The sequence below is a fragment of the Acinonyx jubatus genome, chromosome E4, assembly GCF_027475565.1.
Source record: "Acinonyx jubatus isolate Ajub_Pintada_27869175 chromosome E4, VMU_Ajub_asm_v1.0, whole genome shotgun sequence".
NCBI lineage: Eukaryota > Metazoa > Chordata > Mammalia > Carnivora > Felidae > Acinonyx > Acinonyx jubatus.
The window spans coordinates 13,520,161-13,546,309 of record NC_069395.1 but is presented as its reverse complement, the minus strand read 5'-3'; the positions used below and the strand labels follow the sequence as shown (position 1 = coordinate 13,546,309).

The 26,149-nt window shown below is 40.0% G+C and overlaps 1 protein-coding gene and 1 long non-coding RNA gene across 5 annotated transcripts in view; one reads left to right on the top strand and one right to left on the bottom strand.

Moving 5' to 3' along the window:
* Positions 1-20,893, bottom strand: part of LOC113603931 (uncharacterized) — a 38,217-nt gene extending 17,324 nt beyond the window's left edge. For 2 of the 4 annotated variants that reach the window (XR_008293295.1, XR_008293298.1), the window contains exons 1-4: positions 20,822-20,893; positions 15,444-17,953; positions 13,715-13,883; positions 1,811-2,026 (exon numbers count right to left, since the gene is read on the bottom strand). This is a non-coding gene — a long non-coding RNA (uncharacterized LOC113603931). Of the gene's footprint in view, positions 1-1,810; positions 2,027-11,268; positions 11,334-13,714; positions 13,884-15,443; positions 17,954-20,821 lie in introns of all 4 variants that reach the window. The other 2 variants (XR_008293297.1, XR_008293296.1) reach the window with 2 other exon arrangements.
* Positions 20,894-20,934: 41 nt separating this feature from the next.
* The window catches only part of RRP15 (ribosomal RNA processing 15 homolog), a 42,421-nt gene continuing 37,206 nt past the window's right edge, over positions 20,935-26,149 (top strand). Inside the window, exon 1 of the mRNA XM_015077385.3 lies at positions 20,935-21,120. Coding sequence (XP_014932871.1) covers positions 20,976-21,120 — 145 coding nt within the window. The 5' untranslated portion in view covers positions 20,935-20,975. The remainder of the gene's footprint in view (positions 21,121-26,149) is intronic.

Below are 26,149 nucleotides of genomic sequence, written 5' to 3'. Positions count from 1 at the left end.
CGACCACTCCTTTCTACTTTATGGCATTAGTATTTGAACTTGGCCAGGTAAATAGGTATGTGTGTCTGTCCGTTAAAACAACAGCAAGATTGTCATGCAGGAAATGCGACAGTAGAAATCAGGATGGTGGCAAGATGGGAATTATTTTCATAGGATCTGGTGCATTACATGTCAATTTTAACACGGTCTTCCCGGGTTTTCTCCTCATTAATTTCTCTATGTTAGCAAACACTGTTGAAGAAAAACTTCCCCAATGCCTAGAAATTCATTTGATGTTGAAAAATTTCTTACCAATAATTATTTAAAAATATTTTAGCTGTAGTTACAATTAGAAGATGCTAACAAGGCAGAAAGCATTTTATCTGTCTCTTGCTATTTTAGATACAGTTTTGGGGGCATGACTTTTTTTCTATTTTAGTTTGTATCATTCCTATGTCAGCAGAAAAAACTTTTCCTTCCAAATCTGGACTTTATTATTATGCTATTAAAAATTAAGTCTAGATTACATAGCAAAGTGTAAATTAGGGATTTATTAAATTAAATCAATTAGAAAGAACATTTAAGGAATTGGTATAGTTACTCACGTATACAGTTTCTATTACACTAGAGTCAATTCAATTATATTGAAAACATGAAAACAGTGGAATCTTGATGTACTGTCCCCTTTGGGGGGAACTCTGCATCAATATTGGAGTTTGTCTAATATTAGGTACAGCATAAGGAATATAGTCAATGATATTGTTATAGCATTGTATGGTCACAGATTGTAGCTAAACTTGTGGTGAGCACAGCATAATGTATAGAGTTGGGGAATCACTATGTTGTACAACAGACACTAATGTAACATTCCGTGTAAACTACACACACACACACACACACACACACACACACACACACACACACATATAAATATAGGAGCACCTGGGTAGCTTAGTCAGTTAAGTGTCCAACTCTTGATTTCAGCTCAGGTCATGATCTCGAGGTTCCTGGGGCCAAGCCCCAGGTCAGGTTCTGCACTGACAGCACAAAGTATGCTTTGGAGTTTCTCTCTCTCTCTCTCTCTCTCTCTCTCTCTCTCTCTCTGCCCCTTCCCTGCTCATGCTCTTTCTCACTCAAAATAAATAAATAAACAAAAAATTTTAAATATACATATAAATATATATGTATTTGAATTCTTCATCTCTGTACTCTAAAGAATAGTGGTAAGTTCAAAGTTATACAGCAATCAAGAACAAAACCTAAGGCACCTGAGTGGCTCAGTCAGTTGAGTGTCCGACTCTTGATTTCAACTCAGGTCATGATCTCACTGCTGGTGAGATTGAGCAACCCTCGGGCTTTGCGCTCATGGCACGGAGCCTGCTTGGGATTCTCTCACTCCCTCTCTCTCTGCCGTTCTCTCTCAACACAAATAAATAAACATTAAAAAAAAAAAAGAACAACAAAATCTTCCTCCCTTTCAGAATCTGATGGTCCCCCAAAGTATTACTACTGAGTGAAAAAAAGTGTTTTATACAGGGAATTGCAACCGGGACTTCAAGCATGATACTATCAGTATTTAGGTGCAAGTACTTATTTTTGTCCTTTCTTTTGTCTGAGTTTGAGTGTGATAGAGAACAAAGAAAAGCATGTCAAGAGGGGTGCGATATGACTACAGATTTGTCATAAGTGGAATAGCCGTTGCTCAGAGCTATGCGTAGGCCTCACTGCCAATAGCAACCACAAGTGTAATCAACAACATCTGCAGGGGAGCTGGAAACCGTGAGATTCATGTGGCCCTGCTCCCGCAGCCCATCATTCTGCCCACTCTCACCTCCTAACAAAGAAGGGCCAGCAGCCCAACTCCTGAAGCTGTGGGTTAGCATCGATCCAAATGGCGTCCACTCCAGGAGAGGCAGCTCAAATGTATTCCAAGTCATGCAACATCTAGGAGCGTGAATCCTGGTCGACATCAAGAATGGCTGCCAGCTGGGTAAAGACAGACGGAAGATGTGGTGCCTGGTGGTTCAGTCGGTTGTGCTCTCGCTCTCTCTCGCTCGCTCTCTCTCAAAAAGAAATAAATAAACTTTAAAGAAGGATGGAAGACACACTGGAACAAGAGAGGGAAGGTGGTTGTTGTAAGTTGACTTGTCTCCCCCAGAAACATATGTTGAAATCTTAATCTCTGGTGCCTGTGAATGTGATCTTACTTGGAAATAGGATCTTTTCTATACTGGCCACCCATTATGTGCCAGATACTGGAGTTACAAGTCAGACACAGAAACTTTACTCAAGAAGTGTCATTCTCCTCCAAATCTCAGTTTCCTCCTCTATTAATTTGGGGCTAATTAGGTTAACACCTTATCCATGGGGGAAAGTATAAGGAATGGGTAAGATATAATACATGTGAAGGGCGTTGAAAAGCCCAGTAATATTAGCTACTATTTCCACTGGATTGGAAATTCCTTAAGAGTAAAAACTATTTGCTATTTACCTTTGTATCCCTGCATCTTGCACAATGTTTGGCATTCAGCAAATACTTAATAAATATTTATTGTGTGATTATGAACACCAGTACAGATCAAATTAGTCACATCCTGGTCTGCTCGTCTTCATTCAACTAGTATAGCACTTCGAACATTAAACCGTACGATGTGAGAGTGTATCATGGGCATCTTTGTAATCCTCTGCCCCTCACCTGACACAATCCCCGGAACATAGAAGGTACTTGGTATTTATCAGAGTAAAAGCTTGTCAGTTAATAATCATTCTAAATAGAAAACGTAAGGTTGGAAGAAGCAGCAGCACTTAGATATGTCTTCTCCGACCCTTTCAGAACTGGTGTCCATATGGCTGCAAATACTGAAGATTTTAGATTTGTAGACTCTTCCCTCCTCAGGCTTTGAAATAACCCTAGCCATGCTTGTTAGTGTATAAGAGGCTGGGTGGACATCAGGCAAGATTTCCATGAAAAAGGGACTTTTCAAGTAACATTTAGATGAGTAGGAATTGTAAGACCACAAAGACCTAGAAATGGGAGATAAGATAGCATACTTGTAAAACTAATAAAAACCCAGCAAGTCTGAAGCATAGTGAGGAGGAGAGTAGTCCAAGATAAGGCTGAGAGGTAGGCGGGGGTGTGGCCAAGATTTTCAACCTCGGCACTATTGACATTTGGGGTCAGATAATCCTTTGATGCGGGGGCTTGTCCTTGCTTTGCAGGATGTTTAGCAGCATAATCACTAGACGCCAATAGTACACCCCAGTGTAACAACCAAAAGGTCTCCAGGTACTGCCAAAAGGCCCCTTAAGGAACATACTCTCTGGGATGGAGAACCACTTGCAGGCCACGTGAAAAAGGACAAGAGGTCACTACGATCGACTTGCATTTTGAAAAAAATAAAAATAAAAATAAATCACTCTGCTTAGTGCACGCACGGAGACCAACTGGGAGGCCATTGCAAGAGGTCCACAGGAGGGATTTTGGAGGCTTTGACTAAGATAATGGCAGTAGGATGGAAAGAAGCTGATAGATTCAAGAGGAATTAGGAAGCAAAATATGAATAGTGTTGATAATCTTGCCAGGCATTTTGTAAATGACCATTTCACTGTTTTATCTGACCCTGCTCAAGACCTAGGAAAGAACCAGCAGAGCCAGTACTTCCTGTTATTGTCTGATTCAATTGGTTGCATCCTTTTTTCAGATCCAGGAACCTTCTTTGCTTATTAGTTATTGCTCATCCCTGTAATTTCTAACTCTACACTTTTTATTAAGGTTGACCTTGGAACTGTGACCTGACGGACACTGTTTGATTTCCACTTGAGGTGAAACTCAAGCAACACATGCCCTTTTCGATTACCTACCTGTTTGTCCCGGAAGCAGGATTACTAGAAGCTTGTCAAAGCTGTTAGCATCTTTACATTGATCTTTATTTTACAAGAAAAACTCAGGAATAATCTGTTTTAAAGGAAAAGAAATATAATTGTTAAGTGTACCATGGCCTAAGCAACTGCTGAAGGCCACAGTATGGTCTTTTGGTTATCTCACAGAAAAATCAACAGTCGTCAGAATATATTTATTACCCTACTTAGTGGATTTCAGTAACAATCTCATTATGCCCACCCTCACACAGTACAAGCCTTTCTCCATTAGAAGAAGGAACAAAAGGTCATAGCTTTCCTGCAATTTCTATACACTAATTACAGAGACCCTTTACTAGGTAAGCCTGAACATAATTGGGCCATTACTGAATCCCACCATGAAATCAAAAATATACAATTTTATTCTTATTGGTTTTCCTGTGAGTGAGACACAGATCATCAATGGATATTCAAAGGGTAGCAAGAATTTCATTGATGGGTTTTCCAACTACGAAATTCCAGCTCCAGGGATTCTATTAATATTCCTCATATTAAAGAACCTTATGGACAGGTGGCCATTTGCGACCTCCTCCTGATCCAAAGCAATTCTAAATATCTAGTTTTATAGTTGTGAACCTTATTCAATGGCAAGTTCAGGAAATAATATTGATGCCTATAAGAAAACTTTTTCCTTCAGAAAGTCATCAAAGTGTCCTTAGAGCCAGCAGTGTTCCAGGAACAATTTAATAAGACCCCTTCAAAACTGTGTGCAAATATACATAATAACAAAAAGGTAGTACCATTTCAACCTAGAGCTATATGTAAATGTCTGAATTAGGACATCTGAATCTGGTCTCAAGTCACTAAGAGAATCACTTGCTTCATGGACACACTTCTACTCTGGAAGTGAAGCTAGCTGCTAACTCCTATTGCAAAGCTTAACATTCTTCATCCAATTATCTTTCTTCCAGTGCAACGACAAGATCCTAGTGCAATGAGTTTGGTGAAGTCAAGGCCCAATGTTGTCTAGTTTCCTTCTTAAGAAAATTAAGTTTTGTGGTGTCTGGGTGGTTTAGTCAGTTGGGCAACCGACTTGATTTTGGCTCAGGTCATGATCTCACAGTTTGTGACTGCATCAGGCTCTGCACTGACAGCTTGGAGCCTGCTTGGGAGTCTCTCTTTCCCTCTCACTCTGCCCCTCCCCTACTCATGCCTTATCTTTCTCCCAAAATAAGTAAATAAACTTTAAAAAAAAAGAAAATTAAATTTCACGTTTTCCACTTTTATGTAAATAAATCCATTTGAAATGACAAAATGAAAAGAACTTGAAAGAAAAATCAGAAAAGCCAAGGAGGCAATGTCCTTAGAAGGTATTTGTTACGATAATGGCCATTTTTTTTCTTTCTTGTGATAATGACTATAATTGGGCTTGATCAAACACATGACCACACCCAATTCTTTTTTTAAAGTTCTATCAATACCACAACAGCACCCTGAGGTAGCAGAGTACAAGAAATGGGAAAGTTAATATTTCATTAGAGCCTGAAAAAGCCAATCTTGTTATCTATGGAGAGGCAACATGGCACAGAAGGAAGAACACAGAGCTGGGAGTCAAGCACATGAGTGCTGGAATGTTCCTCCTCCTGTGTGGCCTTGGGAGTATCTCAACCAAACTCAGTCTCTTCTACTGAAGGATTGCAAGCATTAAAATTCTATGAGTAAAAAGAAATAAAATCTACAAGATTGCCTGTTGTTGTTTTTTAACCCTCTATGACTTTATATGGCCATGAGAGGCAACAGAAACATAAATTCCTTTGCCCACAAATGAATGATTTGTCTTTTGGTGATTTGTTCCTGAATCTCTTTCTCAACTTGGGAGCTCCGTCACCTGACTCAGTGCATATTGTGATCCTTTTCTGTCCAGGTCCAGGATCATTCTGAAAATAGAAATGTTTTTCTCACACCACTAGGCAGCAAATATTCAGACCAAGATTGGCAGGGTAGACAAATCTCTCCATTGTCTAAACTTCGAGCTTCCTGTTATTACCCATCTGTGAAGCAGAGATTCCAAAAACAAAAATCCCTGTTTTTTTGGACAAAGAAGCCTGAGGGTGTGGAATAGCGCACTGTGCCACATGCTGGTTCCATGTTTTGATCCCAGTAAGTGTAACCAATACCCATAAATTCAATAAGAAATAATTCCTGAAAAACCTGTAGGGTAACAACATCGGTGCTCAGTGCTGAGCTTCCCTTCCAGGTACTGAAAGGAAAGAATATTTCGGTGCTAGCAATATTGTAATGAGATGGCAGAAAATCTGATGACAAAACTCCTCATGTCATAATATTTAGTAGAGAAGTACTATACACAGCTTATGATGCAAATTATATTTAAATATAAGTAAATATATTTTTCTTTATATACATCTTTTAAAAACTCTTACAGTGAAAATTTATCAATTTGTTGTAAAGAATACAACAAATTAAAATGTTTTTATTAATTTTGAAAAAGAATACAGCAAATTTAATTTTGAAAAAATAGAAATATTTGGGAAATCTACATAAGCTGAGAAGTCATTTCAGTTTTATTTTTACTTATTATTTTACAACTTATTATTTATTTATTTTAAAATCGTATCCATATATTGATGACTTTGTCTTGATGTGCCAAAAATTTACAGGCTTTGGCTAAGCACAGAAGAGATGGGTATTACTGCATTCAAATGCTCACTTGCTTTCTTTTCTTCCTTTCTTGCTTTCTTTTTTTCTTTTTTTTTGGAAGGGGTAGGGAGATTTTGTGACACAGATGGTCTATTAGAAGCAAGAAACTCAATATCCCTGCCATCAATCTCATAGCACTTGGTATTATATGAGCATTTGTCTACAGTGCTTTATTGTGCAATTAACAAAAATGAGGGGGATGGCTTTAAATAACTAGTTTGCAAACATTCTATCTTTGTAGATAAAGCTGAATGTGTTATCTTTCCTGAATCAATGAGATGGTGCTCATGAAATGACAACTACGTAGTCAATAAAAATAGAACTTAAAGGGGCGCCTGGGTGGCTCAGTCAGTTGAGCATCCAACTCTTCATTCAGGCTCAGGTCATGATCCCAGGTTGCACATGATCCCTCAGTGCAGAGCCTCCTTGGGATTCTCTCTGTGTCCCTCTGTCCCTCTCCCCTGCTCTCTCTGTCTAAAAAAACTTTTTAAATTAAATTTTAAAAAAGGAAACAATATAGGACTTAAATACAAAAGTCTACGTACTGTATAATTCTATTCATAAGAAATTCTAGAAAAGGCAACATTCTTGTGTCAGGAAATGTATCAGTTGTTGCCAGGCGCTGATGGTGGGCTGTGGAAATCTAATACAAAGGGACACAAGGGAATTCAGGGAGAGGAGATTTTTTCTATATCCTGATGATTGTGGTGGTTACACAGGTTTATAAAATTACAAGCATTCAACAAACTATGCATCTCAAATTGTTCATATTTTAGTGTATGTAAATGATACCTTAATAAACATAAAAGAGTGAGAGAATGGGCAAGACTTGTCCAGACCTATTTATTTGAGGCGAGACCTAAGTAAGTTTCTGGCAAGAAGGCAAATGGCAGTATTTACCATACACGGTAAGAGTTCTGTGAGAGAATCCCTCAGAGGATCATTACTTGACATTTTTCTGGTTTATTTCTTGGTTGGTTAATAGGATTTATGTCTACCCACTCCTACGAAAATATAATCTCTAAAAGAAGAATGCCCTCTTTGGTCTTGTTCTTAGCTATATCATAAGCATACAGAATACTGTCTAAGAAAGGTAGCCCAAGTACTTTTTGACTGAATGAAATAAATGAATATATAAGATAATTTCAGATCCCCGTAGGACAATGGAGATTCCTTATGATAACTATGATTTTCAGTTAACATTTGCCCGAACTAGATATTTCCTGTGAGTATGGATAATAATTTTGAGACATTAATTTGTCTTTTGCTTTCTAATCTCTCCTTCCTTTCCAGTTGTGAGCAGACACCTAGGCTTTTGCAGTTACATTGATCATGGGACTGGTGCAGAGTGATAAGCAAGCTGTTTGAAATCCATTGCTCCTCAAGTCTTTGTAAAATCATGTGTTTTTTCCTAAGAGATTGTGTGTCCCAGTGGTGTTAGGAAGAGTAGGGAATACTTTTAAGAATAACAAAGGGGAGGGGTGCTTGGGTGGCTCAGTCAGTTGAGCTTCTGACTCTTGATTTCAGCTTAGATCATGATCCCAAGGTCATGGGATCAAGCCCTGCATCAGGCTCTGCATTGAGTGTGGAGCCTGCTTAAGATTCTTTCTCTCTCTCCTTCTGCCCCTCTCCCCGACTTGTGCATGTGTGCTCTCTCTCTCTCTCTAAAATTAAAAAAAAGAATAAAAGAATAACAAAGGAGGGCAGAGGAATTTCCTGGGAACTAGAACAAGGAGTCGTGGGTTACCCTAAGGCGGCAGTATAGGGAAGCCATACTGAGTGGAAAACAGTCACCACCAGACAATCAGACCAACTTTCCCAGTTGAGATCATCCCTCCTAGATTGCCATGGGATTTCATACTTGTACAGTGAGCTCAGATCCACCAAAGACTGGACTCTGGACTGTATGTGACTTTTGCTCATCTTCCAATATTGATGATCAGATGAACTCCATCGTTATTGCATCTCCTTGTTTCCCTCAGTCACCACTTCTGGATCATCCATTTTCATCCAGAAACTTGTCCAGTGCTCCTTCAAAGATTCCTTACCTGATCCAGTCTCTCTACTTCCTGTCCTTTCAAACCCCTTTACTGTGCTCTACATCAACCAGAATTGCCATCAGCAAACCCTCTACATCTTTAACCTCTTCTTTCAGGGTTCTTTTCATACCCTTGTTTAGATGGAAATTGGCTGACCTTGGAAGTTCCTCATAGGAAGGCTTGTTTATCTTTTCCACCTGTACCTAAAATAGCTCAAGTATTCTTCACGTTCTTCTCTGCTAATCTTGCTTCTCCTCTTCTAAAACCACATTTTCCTGAAATGTCTGCTCTCTACTCACCTTACTGTGTTGGCCTCAATCTCAGCACTGTATTTACTAAGGATAGTAGCACCTGCTACCATCATTGGTTACTTCAGCCTTCACATTGACTTGTGGCACTCTCACTGTGCATCAGATTCAGCCGGGACAGAGGGCTTTTAAAAAATACCAGTGCTGACACCCTATCCCCAGAGATTTGGATTTACTTATTCTGGAATAGGACTTGACTCTTAGTAGGAAGCAGATCTTCCACCTCAACCCACTCCCATCCATCCCACAGAAGGAGGCAAAAGTGCTCCAATTCTCCTGCCCAATGAGATGGAAAGCAGATTTAACTTTAGACCTGAGTTTTTAATGAAATCATAAGGGTTGCCAAAAAAAGGAGCTGGGGCATTAGATACTGTGTTTATTTTGGGCCATCTGGGAGAGCCTAGAGTCATTCATTTATTCACTGAATAAGTAGTTATTAAGCATCTAAAATAACCTAAGCAATTATTTTTAGGTTCTCCATACCAGAAGGCATTTCTCTGCACATATGGTCTGCCATCTTGCTGAAAACCAGAGTCTTTTGTTTATTTGCTAGCTCCCTCTACCAGGGCTTTCTTTCCAGTCATTCCACTGAACTCTTGACAAATTCCCTAGTAATCTCCTCTTTGGATACATTCCCGTCCTCACCTAGCTTGACCTCACAACAGTATCTATGAAAGATGATGCTTGCTTCCTTTTTGAAACACTTTCCTCTCTCGCTTTCCTTATTTCCCAATTCTTTCTACTTTCTGGCTATATGTTTAGAGCTCCTCATCTCTAAATACCAGAGTTCCTGTCAACTGGATTGTGGCCTTCCTTTTTTCTCATTTGTTCCTCGGCATTAATAACCACCAAATTGATGCTGTCAAATTTTATACCTCGCATCTCTAGCCCTGGCCTCTCCTTTGGCATCCAATTATTTAGTCAACATTTTTACTTAGATATCAAGATCTTAAACCTAACAAGTCCAGATAGAAACAATCTTTTCTGCAAAGCTGCTCTTCCCCAGCCTTCCCTATATCAACAAATGGCATCATCATCCACCTAGATGTTAAGTAAGAAATCTAGGCATAATATTTTATTCCCTTACTTCCTGTATGCATCCAATCCATCAACAACTGTTTGTTTCCACCTCTAAAATTAACTCCTTATATGTCCATTTAAATTTATTTCCACCCTATTCCAAGCCACCGTGATCTCTCACATAGAATTTTACAGTAACCTCCTCTCTGGTCTGAGCATTTATACTCTGACTCCGACAATTTCCAACAGAACTAAAAAAGAGTCATTGAGAAATGAGTTCTGATCCTATTATCATCCTATAACACTTGGTATGTTAAAATCATACCAAGGCTCCTCATTTCTCTTTGGATAAAGTTGAGTGTCTGCCATAGATATGCTTGATCTGGCCCCTTCTGACCCCTGTCACCTCTGCATGAGCTACACCTCCCCTGATCACTAGGCTTTACTCCTGCAGGCTTCTGTTTCCCAAAGGAGCTTGTTGTCTTCTTCTGAAAGAATTTCCCCCAGATTGTCACATGGCCGTCTCAACCCTACCACTCATATCCCAGCTCAAATGACATCTCCTTAAGAGTTTCTCTGACCTCTCTCCAAAGTATCTCACTCCAGCCACCCCTCTTTCCAAATCATTCTCTATTATATTATCACATTTTACTACCTTTCTGACACTTATCACTAGCTGTAGCTATTTATTTTTATTTACTTATTACTTATGTTTCACTCACATAGAATGCAAGCACCATAAGTACAAGGATCTTGTCTGTTTTGTTAGGAATCCCTAGTGCCTAATGTAGAACCTGGTGCATAGTAAGAGCTCATTAAATATTTGAGGAATAAATGACCTGCCTAGGAAGCCTTAACCCTGGGACTTTACCATTGCACAAATAGTCACCTGCCTTGGATGATGTGGCTGTTCAACTTTGGAAGGATGGAATAAAAACGCCCAGCTTTAATGCCTCTTTCACTTGTGTCATTGATCTAATAGGGACACACAGGTCAAGTTTACCTGTCACAATGAGAAAGAAGTTCCTTGTATACAATCAGGATGCACTTTCTTAGCAGAAATGAGAACCTAAAAGTCTGGAGGGATCAAAGTAGCCCACTTTTTCTTTTGTTTGCTTGATCATTCAGAAATGCTGGGCAAATCTTGTCATTGTTGATGGATACTGCCTAAGAGACTGTTAAATCCCATAGCGAGGTGAATTTTTAATGGAAAGGTTTTATGCAAGGTGGAATATGTCTCCTTGATGCATGATAGTACCTGTCTCACTAATGCAGGCTCTGAGACCAGGAGTCCAAGAGTAATTTGTTCAAATGAAATAAAGCCTATTCGTCTTGCCAGTACTCACCTGTTCTGTTGTTTAACACCAACCAGATGATGTAATCTGTCCCTTTCTTGTTTACAGGGATGTTTCTAAAAAGACAATCAAACATTGCCTCAGTCTGGTTAGGAATAATGAGGTGACTGCCTGGGCCTTAATTAAAGCAGAAGTTCAGTGTTGGGGGAGAATAAAGAAAGGAAAGTTATCCTCTTTTTAAGGATGTTCCAAAGGATTCGGAGACATGTATCCTTAAAAATAAAGATTGTGAGATTCAGAAACAGCCTTATGAACAAAAGGAGTCTACAATACTTGAACTTTGGAGGTAGTTCCACTTCTCCTTAAGAGAGCAAGATTCCCCAGTCTGTGAGAAAATGGAGTTCTAGTTACTTGCTTCTTAATGGATTTCAAAAGTCTTAAGACACACATGAAAAATTATTACTAGTAATTTCTTCTGTCCAAAGGGTCAATGCCCTGAGGAGACGCAGAATGCCATACACTTGTAGGCATCTAAATCTATGAGTCCCTGTCCCCCACAAAGGAAGGTTACTCACTGCTGTGTTCAGAACCTGTCGACACACGAGGATTTAGGTTCATCTTTATAGTCTCTGCACTCTGTGACTACTTTCAAACTAGAGTCCAGGGAAAAAAACCACATTATATTATTTGTATTATTATTATTAATGTCAGATTACTGCTATTAACTATTTTTGCAGAGGTTTGCATTTTAGTCTTGAAGCATGGATTTATTTTTTTATTTTATTTTTAATTAATTATTTATTTTTAAATTTACATCCAAGTTAGTTAACATATTGTGCAACAATTTCAGGAGTAGATTCCTTAATGCCCCTCACCCATTTAGCCCACTCCACCCCCCAAAGCCCCTCCAGCAACCCTGTGTTTTTTCTCCATATTTAAGAGTCTCTTATGTTTTTCACCCTCCCTGTTTTTATATTATTTTTGCTTCCCTTCCCTTATGTTCATCTGTTTTGAATCTTAAAGTCCTCATAAGAGTGAAGTCCTATGATATTTGTCTTTCTCCAACTGACTAATTTCGCTTAGCGTAATACCCTCTAGTTCCATAGTTGCAAACGGCAAAATTTCATTTCTTTTGATTGCTGAACAATACTCCACTGTATACATAAACCACATCTTCTTTATCCATTCATCCATCGATGGACATTTGGGCTTTTTCCATACTTTGGGCTATTGTCAATATTGCTACTATAAACATTGGGGTGCATGTACCCCTTCAAAATAGCATACCTGTATCCCTTTAATACCTACTAGTGAAATTGCTGGGTCATGGGGTAGTTCTATTTTTAATTTTTTGAGGAACCTCCATACTGTTTTCCAGAGTGGCTGCACCAGTTTGCATTCCCACCAGCAGTGCAAAAGAGATCCTCTTTCTCCACATCCTCACCAACATCTGTTGTTGCCTGAGTTGTTAATGTTGGTCAATGAATCATGGATTTAAAAAAAATGTTTTTAATGCTTATTTATTGAGACAGAGACAGAGCATGAATGGGGGATAGTCAGAGAGAGAGGGAGACACAGAATCTGGAGCAGGCTCCAGGCTCTGAGCTGTCAGCACAGAGCCTGACGCGGGGTTCAAACTCACAGACCATAAGATCATGACCTGAGCCAAAGTCAGAAGCTCAATAGACTGAGCCACCCAGGCGCCCCTTTTAAAATATCTTTTTAATGTTTATTTATTTTTGAGAGAGAGAGAGACCCAGCGTGAGCAGGGGAGGGGCAGAGAGAGAGGAGACACAGAATCTGAAGCAGGCTCCAGGCTCTGAGCTGTTAGCACAGAGCCCAATGCGGGGCCCGAACTCACGGACCATGAGATCATGACCTGAGCCGAAGTCGGATGCTTAACCAACTCAGCCACCCAGGTGCCCCAGTGAATCATGGATTTTAGATCAAGGGGGAATTATTTAGAAAAACAAAATCTACTTGTAAATTTATTCCACAATTGCATAGACATGTAGGCTGAAAATATTTTAAAAGTTTATTTAGTGTAGCCTCATCTTTTTTTTTTTTTCAAGTTTATTTATTTATTTTGAGAGAGAGAGGCAGAGAGAGAGGAAGAGAGAGAATCCCAAGCAGGCTGCATGCTGTCAGCACAGAGTCCAGCCTGGGGCCCCAACTCACGAACTGTGAGATCATGACCTGAGCTGAAATCAAGAGTTGGACTCTTAACCAACTGAGCCACCCAGGCATCCCGCACTCATCTTTAAATACAAGAAAACTGAAACACTTTTACCTTTTTCAAGGTAAAGCAAGTTGACAAAGGTCACATAGTATATTGAGTGTAATGATTTGGGGATGCAAGGAACGGAAAACCTGACTTATTACAAACTGAACGATGATCTAATTTATCTTACTAATGGAAGGACAGATATAGGATGGGAGTACTAGTTTTCTAAGTGTCATGACAAAATATCACGGACAGGCAGCTTAAACAACATACCTTTATTTTCTCACAGTTCTGGAGGCTGCAAGGTGCCAGCACGGTGGTTTCTCCTGAGGCGTCTCTCTTTGACTTATCAATGGCCACCTTCTTATGCGTCCTCACATGGTCTTTTCTCCGTGTGCATGCATCCCTGGTGTCTCTTCCTCGTCTTTTAAAAACACCAGTCCTATTGGATTGAGGCACCCATATGGTCTCATTGAACTTTAACCATCTTTTTTAAGGCCTTATCTCCAAATATAGTCACAGTGCAGGTAGGGCTTTAACGTAAGAACTTTGGGGAACACGATTCAGCCTGTAACACGGGCTTTAGCCTCTGGTGATTTAGCAGTTCGATAAATTATTAAAGTTTAAGAAACTGCCAACTTTTTCCCCAAGTGGTCACTTTACATTCTCACAAGCAGTGCATGAGAGTGCCACTTACTCTACATTTTCACCAAGATTTGGTGTGGTCAGTCTTCTTCATTTTAGTGACTCCAAAATGAGTGTAATGGTATCTCATCTTGGCTTTGCTTACATTTCTTTAGTGACTAATGATGCTGAACAGCTCGTGTGTTTATTTGCTATTGCATATCATCTTTGATCAAGTGTCAGTTTAAAGAACTCCCAAAACTCCATCTTTTCCATTAAAAAAAATTTTTTTTTAAATAAAGGTTGAGTTTTGAGAGTTCTTTATATATTCTGGGCACAATCCTTTATCAAACATATGCATTTTAAATATTTTCTACAAGTGTGTGGCTTATCCTTTCTTCTTTCCTTCCTACCTTCCTTTCTTCCTTTTTAAATTTTAATTAGCTTTATTTTTAGAGCAGTTTTATGTTCACAGAAAACTTGAGAAGGCACAGAGAGTTCCCACACATGGATAGCCTCCCTGTTACCAACCAGCCAGCAACAGAATTGCTACATTTGTTACAATTGATGAGCTACATGACACATCAAAATCACCCAAAGGCCATGGTTCACACTACCGTTCTTCATTTTTGGTGTTACACAGTCTACAGATTGGACAAAGGTATAATCACATGTATCCATATTTATGGCATCAGACAGAGTATTCTCACTACCCTAAGGATCCCCTGTGTTCTATTCATCTCCCTCCACCCTGCCCATCCCCCAGTCCCTGGCAACCACTGATCTTTTTATTGTCTTCATAGTTTCCCCTTTTCCAGAATGTCATGAAGTTGGAATCACACAGTATGTAAGTTTTTCCACAATGGCTTGCTCCTATGCTTTCTTATAGAAACTTCACAGTTATATGTTCTATGTTTAGGTCTATTTCATTTTGAATCAATTTTTATGTATGGTGTGAGGTATGAATTGACGTACAGCTGTTTTTGTGGGTTTTTTTTTTTTGCATATGGATATCCAATTATCCAAAAACTGATTGAAAATACTATCCTTTCTCTGCTGAATTGATTTTGTTACTACCTTTGTCAAGAATCAGTTTTCCATATATGTGTGTGTCTATTTCCTGACTCTTCATTCTGTTCAGTTGATCTATTGATCTACCTTGATGGCAATACTACACCGCTTTGATTATTGTAGGGTTATAATATTAAGTCTTGAAAGCAGATAGTGCCAGTCCTTCAACTTTGCTCTTCTTTTTCAAGGTTTTTTATTTTGCTCTTCTAGCTCCTTCAAATTTTCATATGAACTTTAAGATCAACTTGTCAATTTCTACAAATGAGTCTGCCAGAATTTTGATCAGGATTGTAGTGACTCAACTGACCTGTGAACATGGTGTACGTCTTCAATTTGGAGGGTCTTCCTTAAATTTGTTCGGCAATGCTCAGTAGTCTTCAGTGCACAGGTAGGTCTTTCACATCTTTTATCCCTAAGTGTTTCATACTTTTCGATGTTACCGGAAATAGCTCAAGTTTCTCCCCTATAAGGCAACCCACCACATGTGCAAGGCTCATCTAGCCTTCTTTGAGTCACCCTGGGGGAACTGGGACTCAGAGAATTGTTAGAAAAACAGCAGATACTCTTGCTACTGTGATTTCTCTAAATAATCAATACACTCCTCCTCTCATGCTTAGGAGTCTTGTGTCTTCCACCAGCCTTCATGGCTGCTTGTTGGCTTGCAAATAAAATAAAATCTCATATCCTGTTACAGTTTCTGACATGTGCTATAGCAAATGCTCTGTGAACAGTGAGGTTTTTCTAGTCTGGCTGGTGGGAATAAGCATCATTCCTAGTCCTCTATGTGCATAGGTAACTATCACCTCTAATTCTTTTGGGTGGGTCTTTCCCTGGTCTTGGGTATTTTCTCACATGCAAGCATTGATGGGTAGTCACCTAAATTCTTGCAGGAGCCTCTTTGCAAATCTCCTGAGTTCTCTCTCTTCTCTTTGGTACTCTGCCCTGCCAATTCCAGTTGCCTTGACTTCCCTGACTCTCAGCTACATCTTTTCAGCTTGGAAAGTTTTCCGGGGTGAGTTTAAATTTCCCCTCCCCATGCCATGGTCTGGGAACTTTCTTGAAGAAGTATGCTGGGGTAAATTATGGGGCTCACCTAGGTTTGGGAAGAATTCTCACTTCTCAGTGATCATTACCTTTCATGATCTGATATCTAGTTCTCGCAAACCACCGCTCCATGTATTTTTGTCTATTGTTCAGTTGTTTCAAACGGGAGGATAAATTCGATTCTAGTTACTCCATCTTCACCAGATGCAGAAATCATATGAATTCTTCTAAGTAATCATCTTAAAATTAACTTTCTGTCTCGTTCACATCCAATTTGCTATTTTGGCTATTTTTTTAGATATATAGTTCTTTTAAGTTTATTTATTTATTTTGAGAGAGACGGAGACAGCGTGAGTGGGGGAGGGGCAGAGAGCAAGGGAGAGAAAGAGAATCCCAAGCAGGCTTTGCACTGTTAGCACAGAGCCTGATGCGGGGTTTGAACCCATGAAATCAAGAGATTAAGACCTGAGCCGAAACCAAGAGTCAGGTGCTTAACTGACTGAGCCAGCCAGGCGCCCCTATAGTTTTCGGGTTTTATATATTACATCTATTGTTCTTGTTTTTAGAACTCACTCTCATTGATTTTAAATTTGGAGAGTTGTTTGTACAATCCCAAATCAGTTATTTTTTCTTTCTTTTTTTTTTACATTTTGTTTCATATTTAATTCTGGAATTAATTTTAGTGTAAGATGTGAGCCTCTAATCTTATTTTTCTCTGTAAATTAATTTTACTGAAATAAGTGTTGCATAATGCCCCTTTTTTATTCATGATACTTCCTGTGTAATATTTTGTTTTTATATATTCTAGAATTTGTTTCATTTACCCTTGTTTTTTCTTTTGATTTGTACATTTTAATTACCATACCCTTGAGGCACGTGGGTGGCTCAGTCGGTTAAGCGTCCAACTTTGGCTCAGGTCATGATCGCATAGTCTGTGACTTCAGGCCCCGTGTTGGGCTCTGTCCTGACAGCTCAGAGCCTGGATCCTGTTTCAGATTCTGTGTCTCCGTCTTTCTCTCTCCTACCCCGCTCATGCTCTCTCTCTTCTCGAAAATAAGTAAACATCAAACAAAAATTGAATTACCATACACTTATAATATTCTAATATCTAAACAGAGAAGCTTCACCTCAAGTCTCGTCTTTTTAAAAAATATTATTCTCATTTACTTATTGTGAATCTTAGAATTATTTTATCAAGACATTACTCTCTGCCTCTTCTCTCCCAAAATTTATTCAAATGGGATTTTGGTTGGCATAAATAAATAACTTCACAACACTTGATCTCTCCTTTAGGAACACAATATATAATCTCAGTTTTTAAAATTTTTCCTTTATATCTCTCATTAAAGTGACACATCAATTAAATTTTGTGATTTCTTTTCCTTTGAGATCACAGTAGGATTTAACATCACTGACAATCTCTTCTTTGGGGGAATTTGTCCCAGCGGTGCTCTTCCTTCTCCTAACTCTCTATCCCCATCCTTCTTTCTTGCGCTTTCCCAAGTAGCAGTGTTGATAGTCACTAAGATATCTTCTCTCTCTTTATGGTCTCCCTTCATAGATTTTTCTCTGTGTAGAGAGCCCCTGAACTATCACTTACCCAGAATCTCTATCCACAGCCTCTGTCCAACCATTTTTGCATTCAGACCTTGACAGATAGCAGCGCCCTCTGCTCCAGATATGCTGTGCAATTACCTTTCCTCTGATCTGTTCCGTGTTCCTCAGTTTAGAGCACTTCAGTGTACTGACATCAGCCAAGCTGGAGCAAGTCACCTGGAAAAAATTATTTTGTTTTCCTCCTATAAATATTGGTGTTTTAACAAGGAATCCTTCTTTTAATTCCTCGGATTCTTCCAAAAATGACTAACCCTCTATGGAACTTTCTAATAGTGCTGTAGGCAGGCAGGGACAGTATGTGGGTGCTGATATTATTTCCATCACACCATTTATTCTAGCTTTGTATCAGTCAGGGCCAATCAGGAGATGAAAATTACTTAGCAATTTAAATAGGAATGTTTAATATAAAGAATGGTTCACTATAACAGAGCATTGGAGTAACAAGGGATTGGCTAGTCAGAAATGAAGAGAATTCTAAGGGGTATAGTAACAGCAGATAAAAGGAACAGAGAATACCCCCAGAGCTGAAATAAAGCACCCAAGGAAAAAGTCCCTCACCAAACTCACACACATAACTGAGGTTCAGATCTTGTTGGAAAGGGCATAGCAGTGGCTCACTGGGGCTGAGCCAGCAACACTTGCTGGAAATTTACCCTCCAGAACTTTCTGGAAATTGCTGTCCTTTAAGGTGCCAGAGAAAATTGTTCATGGGCAGGTGTCCTGCTGGAAGTATTCTGCTATGTGATGCATAAAGGGGTTGGCCGGGGAAAGCTGCTGGCCACTAGGTACTGCTGACCACTGTGCATTGCAGAAACCAGATGCTAGTTTCTGTACCACAGGAGTTTGGGGATAGAAAAGCTAAGGCAGGAGTCTGAACGGAGGATCATACTCGTCCTGGGAAGAGGGCTCCTTCTTCTTCCAATGTCATTATAGTGCCCTCTACTGACAACGTCCTACTGGTAGGCAACAGAAAAATATTTAAAGGATCTGCCTGTTTTTTCAGAGAGCAGCCAAAAAGGGTGAATGTGGCACTGAGAGGTAACAAGCTGACAACTGTCATGGGTACGTTTATACAAGGATATAGGTGACTTTAGTCATTTCCACCATACAATGGATATTTTATTTGCAAACCTTTCAATTATCTTAGTTCATTACAAGGGCAGAAATTTGTCATTTTTTAAATTTATGAATTCCAGTGCTTGCCAGAAATTTCCATTGTCTGCTCTCAGCACCTGCTTGTTAAATGCACAAGTGCAACAGTATGAATAGGCAGTATTGCTCCGTGGTTGAACAGACCCTGGAGCAGACTACTTAGGTTTAAATGCGATGCTGTCACTTCCTGGCTGCATGACCTTGAGCAATTATTTAATCTTCTCTGTGCCTCAGTTTCCTCATCTTTAAAACAGGAACAATAGTACCTAGCTCACTGGCTTATTGTGAAGATTAAATACGTTAATACAGGAATCTCCCACTTAGTAGTAGTAATCCCTTTCTGAAAATCACATTTCTGCAGGAAAATCTGGAGCCGATTTTGTGTTCCTTTTAAAAAAGAAAAAATTGAATGAATAACCATCAACCAATTCAAGCCCCCAAGCAACTTAAGTTGCAGCTAAACATAGTAAATCCCTACGTATAAATAAACCATCACATTAAGATGTAAAATGCTGACCTTCAGTAATATTGGCAAATGGTACCTGGATGCCACACCGCCTCCTTTGCGCTGTAAGCATCTTTCTCTCTCAGGTTTGCTTCCTTGCCTGCAATTTTCTTCAAGTCTTTCCCAACTTTGTTTTGAACTCAATGTAGAACAGTAGGCAAAAACAAGGGTTAAGTATGAAAGTCAGCAGGTCACAGGTGACTGACATTGCATGGCAGATGGACACTGACCAGGATTGGGCAACTTCTCTGCCCCAGCTATATCCCAAGGGGATGTACCTCTGGAGTTGACAGCAACTGCACTTTTCAAAAGATTTATGCTGGAATTTTATCCTTTTCACCAATTGTATTTGGAATGTAACACTTCCTGTGCTGTTAAAAACAAAACAGCGTTTTATTTTAAAACGTATTGAGTTTGGGGTTATGTAAATATAATCCCCCGTCCCCCCATAAACACCAGCTGGGATGTGCGGAAATGAGAAATCTGTACTCCTTTACAGATTTTAAGTATGAAAAACCAAGAAGAGAAGACTTTATTTGGAATGTATCTGGCCTACAGAACGTGATGCCAAGTTTTACTGCCTTAGTCTGACTTATCAACTTTGTCGATAGTTGTATTGTCATTCATTAATTCACCCCCTCCAAAGATGTTTTTTGAGCACCTACTCTGGAGCAGCTTTGCTAGCCTGAGGGATGGAATAGTGAATGAACTATGGTCCCTACTTTGAAGGAGCCAACAATTTGGGGGGGGGTGGGGAACGGCAGGGGCAGATTGCAGTAGCTGCCTGGAGGCGCTGCACAGGCAGAGGCTGGCCTTGGGGAGAAGCTGGCCGGGGAGGGAGGCAGGAGCACCGCGTGGAAGCAAGGGATCCACACGCCACGACCGCTCTGCGTGGTCGGAGCCAGGGCTAGGCCCGCAGGAGAGGGCGGCCTGGGCCCCGTGCCACCTCGAACCCAGGGGAAGAATGCTACATTCTATTCGTTTCGCGATTGGAAGCCACGGCGAGGGTTAATCAGAGGGAGATATTGTGTGATTAAGTTTTTGAGACAGATCCAGTGTGTTGCGCTATGAGTCTCTGGCGGTGGTGCCTGGGGAGAGGGGAGGATACAGATGTTCTAATCGGCACCGCCGAGCACGCTTTTCTCGCTTCCCAGCTGTGGGCGCGGTTAGTAGGCCCGGAAGGGGCACTGGAGGAACCTCCTAAACCAACTTTCAATAAAGCGGCACAGAAGGGAAGCGGTGTAGGGAGGAAATCAAAGTGAACCGCTCCTGGTTGCGGCAGCGGTCCAGGGCAAGGGCGAGCTGGCCGAGGAGTCGGCTGAGAACGTACAGTCACCGATGGTTTTTCTCCCAAGAGCGGACCTCACCTGGACACTCACCAATTCACAGTCTGAGGCCCCAGTCCCGGAACTTCGGGCTAGACGGCCCCGCCCCGGAACCTTGTGTTCCCGGAACTAAATGCGGAAGTTCTTTTTGTTACCACCGGTCGCAATTCTCATGGGTCGCTTCCGCTGAGGAAAGATGGCCGCGGCCGCTCGGGACTCACGTGTGGGTGCGGGGAAAAGGCTGAAAAATTCACTGAAGAAGAAAAAGAAGATGAAAATGGTAGCCCGGGCAGTGGCTTCGGAGCTGGAAGAAGAGGGCAAAGACGCTGCCGACAGTGGAGGTAACGTACTAGGGTTGAGCTTTGGCTGCTGAAAAAGAAGGCCCGGTTGAACTTGTGGCAAGGAGGGGATGCGAGTGGCTTTGCCGCTAGTTTTATCTCGGCGTGGCCTCGAAGGGGCGATTTGGGCCCAGTGAGAAGACGAGGAAGCGGTGTTCAGGGGGCAGACGCTTTGAAACTCCATATTCTTTTACTACACATTTCCATTGTCACTGTTATTAATGAAAACGGATGAAACTAGTGATGACAGAAGCAAAAAGGTTACAGACACGGAAGGCAAAAGGAAGGGGGGCCATTTGAAATTACGAGTGGGATAGGTTTCGTAGGGAAGGAGCAAAAGGCCAAAAGAGGTTAGAGGGAGGTAGGTGGTATACTTGACTTTTCTTGTGTGGTAGTTGCGTGACTCGGGGAGTTAGAGACCTGATAGCGAGGAAGGAAACGAGTACGTGGTTGAAGTAGAATAAAAGTATCAGTTGAACTCTCAGAAACGCTTGCTATTGAAAGGAAGGAAAGATACTCTGAGGCCTTCAGCCCTGATGTGACCGTGCTGCACTTCTTTACCTTCGTCCTTGGCATTAACTTCTTAGGTTACAAGAAATTACAGACAGCCCCTGGCCTTCTGCGGTCCAGTTATTGCTCCTCTGTACTAGCTAGAGCTTTGCAATAGCCAGAGTTACTCTTTTACAATGTACAGGTCATGGGAGTTATCTGCTCAAGATGGTCCAGTGGCTCCCCATCTCAGAATAACATCCAGAATCCTTAGATTGTATGGTGACCTTCAGGCCATCTTCTCTCCTAATTTCCTACTCTGCCCCCCACTAACTACTAACTGTAATCTAGCCTCATTGATATCCTTGTGATTTAACACATCAGATAGGCTCCCACACCAGGGTTTCAGCGTTCCCTGGGGCTTCACTGCCTAGAGTATTTTTCAAATGCTTGGGTGTTTCTCCCTCACTTCCTTCCATCTCTGATTCAGTGTTTTATCTGCAAGACTTGTCCCTGATCACCCTCCGCAACGTACTGCCACTGCTCTTCCTTCATCTTGCCTCCCTGCCTTCATTTTTTGACTTCTCAGGCTTTCTTTTTCTGTCTTTCCCCAATCATCTGACATATTGTGTAATTGCTCTGCATCTCTCCCAGCTGGAATGTACGTTCCCTAAGAATAGAGATTGCTGTTTCCTAGTACGTAAAACAGTGCCTGCTGCATACTGGATTATTCACAGAAATTTAAGTAAATGAATGGATAAACCTGGACTTCCCAAGACCAAGAAGAAGAAACTGCCATTTACTACTGCAGTCTCTAGGTAATTACACTCCTCATCCCCTTTCAAAGGAGTTGAGGAAAACGGTCCATTTGTTGAGCAGGAATTAGAAGTTGTGGTTCTGATATTTCTTGTACTCAACAGTCTAGTTCATGTGGGGTTGTCAGAGAAAGAAATCCTGCATTTGAAGCAGAATGTCAGTACTGCTGACAAATTTGGGTGTCAGTCAGATTTGTCTGCTCAAGTACTGAATAATTCCAAGTTAGAGCTGTTCTGACTTCTCAGTGCAGTATTGTCAATGCTGATTAGGTCCTGAGGTTCTCTCACTACTGTAGATCCATTACATTGTGGATTAAGAAAGGTCTGGGGTAATGTGGAAACCTAATTATCTAATGTAGTTGGATGACTTCATGTTGAGGATACAAAAGATGAATAAACTTCTGCTCTAGAATTATAGTCTTAGGGAAGATAGATATTAAACACAGGACTGCAACATGTTTTGAGTATTATTAAAAAGTAGTTGTTACAATCACGGTCCAATTAAAATGGTATAAGGATGGAAACAGAAACCCATATCCTGTAGAACCCAGCTTAGGCATTGCTTTCTGTCTTACATGTATTGCTCAGAGTATACTCTGTTTTTATTTTAACATGTCTTTGTCCTTATAGATACAGGTTTCCCAAATGCTGGAACTATGTCCTATTTATTTTCATAGGGCCTTCCTTGCATATTTTAGTATTAGGTAGATTTTCTTGTTGAATAAATGGATAAGGTGGCATTTCATCTAGGCCTTAGAAGGATGAATAATTTCCTAAGTCTGGGGGTGGAGATGACGGTTTCCTCAGGCCTACAGGAAAAAGCAAGTACGATGGCACGCAGTCTCTTAAGATGCGTGGGCTAGTTAGGACACAATGAATTGTCTGCTATGGCTGTAGCTATTCAAAGAAGTTAAACAAGTGAAACTGGGAACAGAGGGTGAAGCCAGATTGTAAAGAGCCTTGTGTGTCATATGAAGGAGATTGGACTCTCCATTTGTAGGGAGTAGGGAGCTATTGAGAACTTTTAAGGCAGAGGATGACACATGTTTATAAATACCACTGCCGGCTCTATGGCGACTGACATGGAGGCCAGAACCATTGATTGGCAGTTGCAAACCTGTGTCAGGGCTTGCACTAGGACAGGACTCTGAAGAGAGAGAAGGGACCCACTTGAAATGTTTTTCAGAAGGAAAACATTCAGTTTTCCAAATAACCAACTTACCAAAAAACTCGTAGCACCATAAATTTGGGGTGTACTCTACTGGTAGAGCAATTACATAATAACAGCTATATTTTTTGAACATTTCTATGTACTGTTCTATGCTCCTCATAGGTGCATCAGTGCAGTTAATTCTGACAACAGCCCTATGAAATAGATATTATTTGTACTTTACTTATGGGAAACTGAGACCCCAGAGAAGTTATAATCTGCTTATCCCAATACATAAGCTGATCATCGGGTTGATAAATGACAGCCATTATTGAAGTTTGGCTTTAGTGTCTACACTCTTGACCCCTACTTCTTTTCTCTTCACTTTCTGCTCTGTACCCTGTAAGTTTTTGACTTCGTTGTCTCCATCAGGATTTCCTTCAGGATTTAGACTGTACCTCTGCAACAGAGGTAAATTATAAAAAGCCTTTTATTTAATAATACATTGAGTAATGTAGGTCCATTGGTTATAAGATGGCATGTCCTCCCTTTGTCTAATTCAGAATTTGTTATTTAATATAAGGATTCGCTGTTTTCCTCTCATGAAATCAGTTGTTTCTGGAAAGGTGACCCATCTTTTGTAGTTCGGTTATTTATGTACGTGTGGCCTTAGCAGAACTAATAAGATTTCAAAAAATTTCAGCTAATGGACGCTGAGAAACTTTAAAGGCAGAAGATTGAATTTGGCTTCAGACACATCAATGAATCAGTGTGCAAATTATAGGCTTATTAAAGTGAAGTGTACCGACTCATTTTATCAGGAAACTGAATCAGAGGCTTCTCTTTGAACTTTAATTGGATCCTAAAAATTGATAAAGATGTGCCTTATCATGAATATTTGAAAGCAAGCAAATTCATTTAGCAAGATGCTACTTAAATTTCGTAGAAAACACACAGGTATAACCCATGCATTGTTTGAACTTTTCCCTCTGGCTTTAATTTGTTTTGACACATTATGTAAGAAACATAAAAGTGTATATATACATAGATGCTTTTACCAGTGTAAAACTCTTAAGTATTGTTGTGAGACTTTGCAGAAGTTTCCTGGTTCTGATAAGAGAGTTTGTCAGCTTTGGTAACAGCAGTATCAGAATTTGGCATAGAACCTGATACATGATATAGTACTTAATATCCATTTAGTTAGTCACTGAATAAATTGGAAGTGTCACTTACTGTGATTTTTTACACTTTTCTCTTGTAGTAGGTTTTGTTGAGGGTAAAATTAACAAAGTGTATATAATGTAAACTTACCTGATAGCAAAATGATTCAGACTGAATTTTAGTAAATTGTAATACTTTTCAGTAAGGTTTGGAATTTGATCATAGTAGTATCACAAGTGATTACAAATCAGAGCTATGTGGGAGGTAAAATATCAAGCATTATAAAGGGGATGATGACACCTGTATCTGAGTTAACCTTAAACTGCTCAAATTTATTGAACCTTCTTGCAGGTTCTGATACAGTGTATAGTTGGCTCTTAAGTTTGTATTCTTAAAACACACACAGGCACACATAGCCTCCCTAGTTGGTAAAACAAGTCAGGTGAAGACGTAAAAACAATGGTTGATGATATCAGGTATCATGCAGGGGAGGTTGATAACCTCCACCTCTGTGTTATCCTGGAACTACTCAGATTTATTGAATTGATGCAGTGTTGGAGGTTTAGACACAATGCTAACTTTATTCTTAAGCTTGTAGTCTGTTTGAAAAAAAAGATTCTGTAGTCAGTAAATTAACCCAGGTGAAAAAAGCCTCAGTCATTATCCAGCGCAATGATGCAATCAACCCCTCCCTCATAGCATGGGCTCATGTGACTGTAACCTGGTAGAGAAGAATGGTAATTTCATGTTTTCTAAATTGTTCTGGTCACATATGTGAAAAATGGCCATATACGTCTAACACAAGACTTGATAACAATCCAGTTTAGAAGGTCCTAAGAGCTATCGCCTCATTTTTGATAAACTATAAAGCTGTATTTTAGATATAATAACCTAGCAGATAAATGTGCTTTTCATCAAACTGTAGCTTATAGCTTCCTTCATCATGTAAGTTACTTAAAAATAGCAAAGGAACACGTCTAAGAAATGAAATATATCGTAGTCCTACTTGAGTAGTTTAGCAATTTATAGGACAGACTCAGGAAACAAACTACCTCCAGGCCCTATGCTTTGGCTTGCCTAGATAGCACATCTTTTAATTTGTCTTATAGTAGAACTTTAATTTTAATTTTGGTTATTTTTATGGAAAGCTGGGATGATTTCATTTTTTTCAAAGATAAGTGCTTTAAAATTTTTTAAAACATCAATTTTGAATATTCTAAATTCAGTAGTAATTGGCAGGAAAGATCATGTGGCTTGAGCAGAACAAATGATTTACAACTAGAATGGGGAGCAGTAGTTTCAAAACTCTTGGTAACTAGGGCAATGTGCATTCTTAGGCAGACTCAGAATGGGGATGAGGAAGGGACTCTTCTGGTTACTGAGGCTTAGAAAAAATTTTTTTTAGTGTTTAGTTATT